Genomic DNA, 9,419 nt, shown 5'->3' with positions numbered 1-9,419 from the left:
ACCAATCCAAACCAATCCAAACCAATCCAAACCAATCCAAACCAATCCAAACCAATCCAAACCAATCCAAACCAATCCAAACCAACCAAACCAATCCAAACCAATCCAAACCAACCAAACCAATCCAAACCAATCCAACCAATCCAAACCAACCAAACCAATCCAAACCAATCCAAACCAATCCAAACCAATCCAACCAATCCAAATCCAATCCAACCAATCCAACCAATCCAAACCAATCCAACCAATCCAAATGCAATCCAAACCAATCCAAATCCAATCCAACCAATCCAAATCCAATCCAAATCCAATTCAACCAATCCAAATCTAATCCAAATTCAAATCCAATCCTGTGGGAAGTTATCACTGAGGCTTCCCACGGTACACAGCGGAACCGACACAACTCCCGGCGGGGTATTTCGGACGCGTAAAGTGGACGAGAAAAACAAGCGATTCGCTCTCCGCGGTGGTCGTTTATTTACTATTTACATACATACAATAGACAACAACATATTCACAGGGCTGGCAAGGGATTATAAACATCGTACACATAACATTAGACTTGTCCAACATTCAACACTCCTCCTCGAGGTTTATCATCATTAACAGATATCACAAAGTCCACAAAGTATTACCTCACAAAGTCAAACAAAGTTCTACATAGTTGGACACTCAGTCTTCGGTACTCTCCCTGCGTCGTCAGCCCCTGCTTCGTCTTCTTCACCGCTTAGTCTTCGTTATTCACGACTCATCCGGCACACAGCATCGGGTTTCTCCTCAATATTCGTCCACACAGTCATAAAAATCGGTTTCTTCTATCAGGCGCTCCTCCTCAAGCGAACGCCCATTGCTAGCTTTGCTTTGCACACCCGTACGCCAATTCCGCTTTCTTTCCTCTCCAACTCTCAAGGCATATAGTCCTCCACGAAGTTCAGCAACGGCTTCCACTCTTCTTCCGAGGCTAATTATTTCGCACTGCGCTTTGTCGAAGTTCACTCTCAGTCCTTTCTGAGCCAGTTTCCGGACCGAAATCAATCCACTGTCCAGTCCCGGAACGTACAACACTTCCTTCATTACTACCTCGTTCACTTCGCCGTTGCCATCGATACACTTCAGCGTGCCTTCGCCTACTCCGGCAGATTTCACGGTAGAACCATCCGCCAACGTCACATCCCGCTTCACACTCACATCGATTTTGCTGAAGAATGCCCGGTCACTGGTCATGTGGCTCGAACAGCCACTATCCACGTACCAGTTCCCCTGCTGCCGATCGCCTCCCACGCCGAAACAAATTCGGGGGTCCCTCTTCGCTGCCGTTTTCGCTTCCGGCTCCCGCAGCATCGGGCAATTTATCCGGATGTGTCCCGGTTTTCGGCATTGGTAACAAATTCGTTCCCTCGCACGTTCGCTTCTTCTTCTTCTGTGCACACTTAATGCCCGGTCCTCACACTCACGGGACATTCCTGCACGCTTCTCCATCCGTCGGTGGTACTCGTCCATCAGCCGCTGTTTCACAAACTCGATCGTCTGGTCCGCATCTGGCCGGCTCTCCAACGCCGTCACCAGACCGTCGTATGACTCCGGCAAACTCCGGTAGATCATCGCGACCTGCAGCGAACTTTCGATCTTTTGACCGGCACACGATAGCCTATCAAAAAGCTCTTCGATGACGAACAGATGCGCTTCCATATCCGCACCTTCTTCGTAGTTCAAACTACACAGCTTCTTCAGAAGTGACACTCGCGACGTAACCGTAGCCTTTTCGTGGTACATCTTCAATTTCTTCCACATCGACCGCCGCATTGGCGTCTTTCACTAACGGCAACTGATTATCTTCGACGTTAAGAATAATCATTGCCCTCGCCTTCTGATCTTCTTTCGACCATCTCGCAGACTCTGGCTCCGGTTTCTTCTCATTCACCGTATGCCACAGGTCGACACTGATCAGAAGCATTTCAATTTTTATTTTCCACGTTTGGTAATTCTTATTACCCAAACGCGCGATCGAAACTTTTTCAGCCATTTCGAAATCGTTCGTTTTCTGATGGCGCACACTGTAATCCCGTACACACACGAAGTCGGTACACAACAATGTCTTCGATCACCACCGGCTACAGTTACAGCTCGTTGCACAAAATGGTTCTCAGTCCGCACTAATTGCTTCCGAATCCAGCTTCGATGGAACGAAACACAGCCGGCAATCCAGACACTAACCACCTTCCGGTAATAACTATTTACCATGTACAACGTTCTCAGCTGCTTTAACCACCCACTGCAGCACAGTCTAACGAGTGGAACAAATTTGCTCCCGGCGAACGACAAGCACAAAGGGTAGCGTTCGCGGGCAAACTTTCACACTCCGGGTTTATTTTCTCAGCAAAATCCACCGTTTTCTCCACTATCACTGGGCCCATAACCTGTGGGAAGTTGACACGGAGGCTTCCCACGGTACACAGCGGAACCAACAAAACTCCCGGTGGGGTATTTCGGACGCGTAAAGTGGACGAGAAAACAAGCGATTCGCTCTCCGCGGTGGTCGTTTATTACTATTTACATACATACAATAGACAACAACATATTCACAGGGCTGGTAAGGGATTATAAACATCGTACACATAACATTAGACTTGTTCAACATTCAACAAATCCAAATCCAATCCAATCCCAATCCAAACCAATCCAAACCAATCCAAACCAATCCAAACCAATCCAAATCCAATCCAAACCAATCCAAACCAATCCAAATCCAACCAAACCAATCCAAACCAATCCAAATCCAATCCAAACCAATCCAAACCAATCCAAACCAATCCAAACCAATCCAAACCAATCCAAACCAATCCAAACCAACCAAACCAATCCAAACCAATCCAAACCAATCCAAACCAATCCAAACCAATCCAAACCAATCAAAATCTAATCCAAATCTAATCCAAACCAATCCAAACCAATTCAAACCAATCCAAACCAATCCAAACCAATCCAAACCAATCCAAACCAATCCAAACCAATCCAAACCAATCCAAACCAATCCAAACCAATCCAAACCAATCCAAACCAATCCAAACCAATCCAAACCAATCCAAACCAATCCAAACCAATCCAAACCAATCCAAACCAATCCAAATCCAATCCAAACCAATCCAAACCAATCCAAACCAATCCAAACCAATCCAAACCAATCCAAACCAATCCAAACCAACCAAACCAATCCAAACCAATCCAAACCAATCCAAACCAATCCAAACCAATCCAAACCAATCCAAACCAATCCAAACCAATCCAAACCAATCCAAACCAATCCAAACCAATCCAAACCAATCCAAACCAATCCAAACCAATCCAAACCAATCCAAACCAATCCAAACCAATCCAAACCAATCCAAACCAATCCAAACCAATCCAAACCAATCCAAACCAACCAAACCAATCCAAACCAATCCAAACCAATCCAAACCAATCCAAATCCATTCCAAACCAATCCAAACCAATCCAAACCAATCCAAACCAATCCAAACCAATCCAAACCAATCCAAACCAATCCAAACCAATCCAAACCAATCCAAACCAATCCAAACCAATCCAAACCAATCCAAACCAATCAAATCCAATCCAAATCCAATCCAAATCCAATCCAAATCCAATCCAAATCCAATCCAAATCCAATCCAAATCCAATCCAAATCCAATCCAAATCCAATCCAAATCCAATCTAAATACAATCCAAAGTCCTGCGACTGTAATATTGAAGAATTGATTTCATTTGACTAAATATTTGTAATCATTAAAATTAAGTTCCAAGTGGTTGTAAGCTGGGAACGGTCCTAGTTGTTGAGGAATTTGTCGAAAAAGGCATTTTGCAGGAAGGCACGTTTGAGTGTCTTCTTCTTCTTCATTCTGGGAGACAAGTTTCACTTGCCAGGAATAAGGGCCAGTTGCCAAGACTATATGCCCTGTTGCTTGTCTTCGGTCGCCTGACCACAGCTGAGGGTTCTTATAAATCCAAAGCTGCATCCTTTACAAAATCCAAGATTTTCTGATATTCGTTTACACTGTTCGTTTTAAATATTTCTATCAGGTTGTTGTATTGTTGTAATGAGTATCTTGCGCGTACGTTCCGGTATTTTTCACAGTGTAGAATTAAGTGTTCTGTTGTTTCAATCTGATTAGGCTATCCATGAGGACATTCAACGATGGGACTGACAATCGATATCAAAACAAAGTGTGTATGCAGTTGAATGGAACTCACGTCTGGTGTAAACCGCGCTTAATACTTTCCTTTGAATTGTTCTGTCAGTCCGGTCAGAATCTGTCAAAAAATCAAGGTAAACAAAAATCGTCAGCTGATCGCAGCTGTCTTATGGATTGCCTTATTGAGATTCTCACGTCCGAATGTGTGAGTGGCGATAAAAGGAAAACAAACACTCCTAGATGATGCAACTCAGCAAAGCTTGGGTTAAAATGAGTATATTTCCATATATTTTTTGACTCTTTGAAATCATTGTGATGACCTGATCATTTTTGAGGTTATGAGCAGAAGGAAAACAAACATGTTTTTACATGACGAATTGCACATTAGTGTGCGAGCGCTAAACGTCACTCATCTCTATTGCATGTTTCGTTGCATGTCGAAAAATGCATGGATTTAAATTTTTGTTTTTTCCGTGTAAAATTCTGTACTAAAAATTAATAACAATGCATTTCGCCCAATGCTGTGGATTGATTAGGGAGTGCGTTCACGATAAACAGTTATGGACTAAACCACGATGACGTTACGCGTCGATTTTCAGTAAGAAGAAAACTTCATCTGAGGGCAAAGTTTACAAAAAATGAACATCAACGTGAACATCCGGTGAATTAAAAGCTTCAAATTCACTCAAATGTTCATCGGCCCGCAGCGGATGTCATTTTTCGAGCGAAAAGAAGAATAATCGTGAAAAAAGAAGACGCTCGTGGTTAAGTCCATTTCAAGTTTTTGTGTTTTTGTAAACAGAGATTAATCTTTAATGGTCCAATGCACCGAGTTCATCATTGACGTTTGAGACGGGCGCTGTTTACTAAGAATGAATACTTTTTCATTCATCAAGTTCATGCAAGTGTTCATTTTTAGTAAACAGCGCCCGTCTCAAACGTCATTGTGTTCATTCGGTGCATTGGACCATGAACTAAACCACGATGACGTCACGCGTCGATTTTCAGCATTTTCAGTAAGAAGAAACCTCATCTGAGGGCAAAGTTTACAAAAATGAACATCAACGTGAACATCCGGTGAACTAAAAGCTCCGAATTCACTCAAATGTTCATCGGCCCGCAGCGGATGTCATTTTTTCGAGCGAAAAGAAGAAGAATCGTGAAAAAGAAGACGCTCGTGGTTAAGTCCATAATTTAATTAAATTTTTTAATATGCCTTCGGACGAGGATTATTCGTCGCGTCCGTCATCAAAACAGTGGAGTAGATTTGCCCGAGATGAGTACGATCCGATCAAGGTGGGTTCAATCGACGGAACGGACGAGTTTGCCCACGATCGCGCGTTGATTCGCGCCCTCAGTTCCAGCTACAAACCCAACCACAAGGTCGTCGGCGAGCCGTTGTGTACAGTCTTTGTGGCCCGGTTGGCTTACTCCGTCGGAGAGGAAAGGCTTCGGGAGTTGTTTGGCAGATTCGGAACGATAGTGCGGTGTCGATTGGTGCGCGATGTCGTAACGGAACTCTCCAGAGGGTACGGATTCGTGGAGTTCTCGGATCGTAAGAGTGCGTTGAGGGCGATTGATGAGATGCATGGACGGAAAGTGGATGACAAAGAAATTATAGTCGACGAAGAGTGGGAAAGGCGATTGAAAGGGTGGAAACCAAGACGATTGGGCGGTGGATTCGGAGGAAGGAAAAAAAGCCAACAGCTGCGATTCGGATGCAAGGAGAGGCCTTGGAAGAAACCGGTAAGTGATTTGCGATATACGAGCAGGAGCGAGTTTTATCGGATTACAAAACATCAGAGGGAAGTGCTGAACTCGATTGACCTAGCTTAATGTATGTTTATTGAATTAGAAAAAAAATGTTTAAAATATAATATAGATAATAATGAACGAGTGCAACAACAAAGCGGTTAAGGTTATTACTGCAGCACAGCGGCGTTGGCCGATATGCTGGGGTTGTTGATGACCTCTCCTAGACTATCCAAAACCTCCTTTCGGTAATCATCGAAACCTCCGTCCACCTCGTTGATTGTCTGTTCCTCGATGACGTAAAGAGAACATTCCGTTTCTCGGATAAGACGCTCGTCGTGGGAAACGATTATGACTCCTCCCTTGTACTCGTTGATCGCTTCCGCCAGGGCGTCAATCGATTCGATGTCCAAGTTGTTGGTGGGTTCATCAAGAATCAACACATCTGGGGCGTTGAGGCACAGTTCAGCGAGGGCTACACGAGCTTTTTGTCCACCGGATAAATCCTTCATTTTGATAGTATGAGCATGGCTGGCCAGACCGAATGTTCCCAGAGCCTTACGAGATTTTTCGTAAGGTAGATTAAACAATCGCTGCAGATATTCGGCAGGGCTTTCCTCCGCAGTTAGGTGCTCACCCGAATGTTGGTCGAAACGCCCAATCCGGAGCCGGTGGTTACTCTTCACTTCACCCGTACATGGTTCCAAGTCGCTGACTAACAGTTTCAGGAAGGTTGATTTGCCCACTCCGTTCGGTCCAACGATGGCCACTCGGCTGCTCATATCGATACCAAAATCCACCCCAATAAATAGCGGTTTCTGTCCTGGGAAATTGAAGTTGACATCTAGAAGAAAAAAAAATCCAATTACAATTTAACAAATTCAAAAAGATAGAAAGCGAACTCACTGTGTAATCCCAGAATCGGTGGCTGCAATGGTGGTGGATCCGGGAAATTAAACTTGACAATGTAGTCCTTCGGTTTTGATAATAGTTCAACCGGTCCCTCGTTTTCTTCCGTTTTTTGGGACTTACTTTTACCCTTCTCCTGCTTGCGAGTCAAATTCTCCTTCTGTTTCTTCTCAGCTGCCTTCTTTGATTGACCGTGCGCCTTCAGATCTTTGATTCGTTTCTCTTGCTTCTCGTACTCTTTGATCATCTCACGACGCTTCTGGACATGCATCTTCTTGAACATGGAATAGTTACCCTTGTAGTAATACAGCTTTTTAGTGTCCAGGTGGATCACCTCGTTGCACACGTTGTCCAAGAAACTCTGGTCGTGAGATACGATCAGCAAAGTCTTCTTCCAGGTCTGCAGATAGTTGTCCAACCAAATGACGGCGTTCAAATCCAAATGGTTCGTAGGTTCATCGAGCATCAGTAGTGTCGGCTCGATGAAGAGAGCCCGAGCGAGGGAAACGCGCATTCGCCAACCTCCGGAAAAGTCTTTTGTGGCACGATTCTGCATGGCACGCGAGAAACCCAAACCGGCAAGAATACGACGAGCGCGAGGTTCCGCTGAATCGGCTCCGATTGCTTTCAGTTCGTTATACACTTCTTGCAGATGGTCCTGTAGTTCGATCTTCCCTGCTTCCACTTGATCTTCGAGTTCTTTGCACTCCTTGAGCAAGGCCGTTCGTTTGACGTCGGCTTTCAAAACGGTGTCTACTGCGGAGGTTTCATCGGCAACGACTTCCTGCTCACAAAGCAGCACATCAATATTCGGTGGAATGGCGAAGACACGGTTAGCAATGTGACGAAGCAGCGTGGTTTTGCCGTGACCATTGGGACCAACTAAACCGTACCGGCGACCATGAGCAATCAGCAGATTGGCATTTACAAAAAGATCGTTTCCCTTAGCAGAAATCGTAAAGTTCTCAATCTTAATATCGACGGCGTGTTCCATGTGCTTGCTTTGGTTTCCGCTCTTCTGCGCCTGAGACATTGTAAAATTACTATCCAAATCGGAATGGCCTTGACCGCCCTTGCGGGTCATTGCTTCCTGTTGTTTTTGGAATTCTTCCTGCTGCTTTAATTTCTTCTTCTCTTTGTGCGTTAATTTCTTTTCCTTCGTGATGCCCATCTCTTCGACCTTATCAGCCAGATCTTCTACATCGGCCTCATTCTTTTCCTCCTCTGGCTTTGGTGTTGGTTCGGGTTTAGGCTCAGGCTCTTTCTGCTTTTTAGTTTCCTTCTTCTCAGGCACTGGGTCCGGCTTTGGCTCAGGCTCCTTCGCCTTCAACGGCTCAGGATCCTTAACCTTCAGCGGCTCAGGATCCTTAACCTTCAATGGCTCAGGCTCCTTAACCTTTAATGACTTAGGCTCTTGAACCTTCACTGGCTCAGGTTCGGATTCACTTTCTTCCTCTGATTCCACCTTCTTGCCTTTGCCTGCTTTCTTAGCATTTTTACCACTCTTAATTGGAACCGGTATTGGTTCCTCCTCGCTCTCGTCTTCACTGTCCTCTTCCTCGCTGGAGACCTTCTTCACAACTTTTGCTGCCTTTCCCTTCTTTTTGTTCGCTTTGCTGCTCATCACAATATCTTGCTCATCCTCCGAATCCAAATCCAGCTTGATTTCCTTTTCCTCCCTGTCGGACCAATCGTCATCCTTTTTACCAGCTTTCTTTCCCTTTGCCGCTTGCTTTTTCTTCTGAACCGGTTTCACACTCACCTCGTCGTCCTCCGGCTCTTCCTTGGCCAACTTCATTTCCTTGCTGCTATCATCGTCATCGCTCCAGTTATCATTCTTGCCCTTACCTTTCTTACCCTTGGCTCCCTTCTTCTGGGGCGCTGCAGCTGCGGCCGGTGCTGCCTTTTTCCCCTTCGGGACAGGAACGTCCTCATCGGAATCCACGTTGACAGCTTTCCCCTTTCCCTTACCCTTACCAGAGGGCTTCGACGGCTCGACTGTTTTCTGCTGCGGCTGTTCGGGTTCGTCATCTTCCCAGTCCTGATTCTTTTTTCCTCCCTTCTTCTTCGGTGGCATTGCGACAGATTTAAACGCTAATTGCTCGCGAAATCACTGTTTTTCTTGGCAAACCTTTCGAAGATTTTGGCAACGACACAATGTGGTGCAATTTTACACGCACCAGCAGCAGTGGAAAGGATTAGGAGAACGCAAATAAAATTTGATGAAAGAGAAAATGCGAGAAAGCCAAATGACATCGGGAAATGTCATTCTCAGCTGGCAATCAGGGGTAGGAATGTCATTTGTACTAAAAAAAAGTTCAATGAAAATGAGAGTAACATCTCGGCAGGTCGTAACGAAATTTTTGTGTTTGAACATAAAGGGCCTGTTTAAATACCCGGGTAACCATTAGCACTTTATTTCGCCTTTTCGGCTATATAGGGCTATTATAGAGCCAGTATGAAGTTTGTTAGCTCTGTGGTAGCCTTATAGTCGCACGTATGGCTTATTTTAATGCTTATGGTTACCTGGGTATAACGTAACGTAAAAAAACGCGATTTTTAAGAAAG

General features: G+C 44.9%; 2 protein-coding genes across 2 annotated transcripts; one reads left to right on the top strand and one right to left on the bottom strand.

The window, feature by feature from the left end:
• Nucleotides 1–5,277: 5,277 nt before the first annotated feature.
• On the top strand, nt 5,278–6,099 carry LOC134227464 (U11/U12 small nuclear ribonucleoprotein 35 kDa protein-like). The gene has a single exon (XM_062708979.1). It carries the CDS (start codon nt 5,403–5,405, stop codon nt 6,024–6,026), a length of 624 nt encoding a protein of 207 aa, XP_062564963.1. The 5' UTR covers nt 5,278–5,402; the 3' UTR covers nt 6,027–6,099.
• LOC134227463 (ATP-binding cassette sub-family F member 1) lies at nt 6,013–9,063 on the bottom strand. Its single transcript, XM_062708978.1, has 2 exons — nt 6,849–9,063; nt 6,013–6,786 (listed from the first exon to the last, which is right to left on the bottom strand). Exons 1-2 carry the CDS (start codon nt 8,926–8,928, stop codon nt 6,113–6,115), a joined length of 2,754 nt encoding a protein of 917 aa, XP_062564962.1. The 5' UTR covers nt 8,929–9,063; the 3' UTR covers nt 6,013–6,112.
• Between the last annotated feature and the right edge of the window lie 356 nt (nt 9,064–9,419).

Source organism: Armigeres subalbatus, chromosome 3 (genome assembly GCF_024139115.2).
Source record: "Armigeres subalbatus isolate Guangzhou_Male chromosome 3, GZ_Asu_2, whole genome shotgun sequence".
In the NCBI taxonomy this organism is placed as follows: Eukaryota; Metazoa; Arthropoda; class Insecta; order Diptera; family Culicidae; genus Armigeres; species Armigeres subalbatus.
Note: the sequence above shows the minus strand (reverse complement) of the source record. Positions and strands in the feature narration are given on the sequence as shown.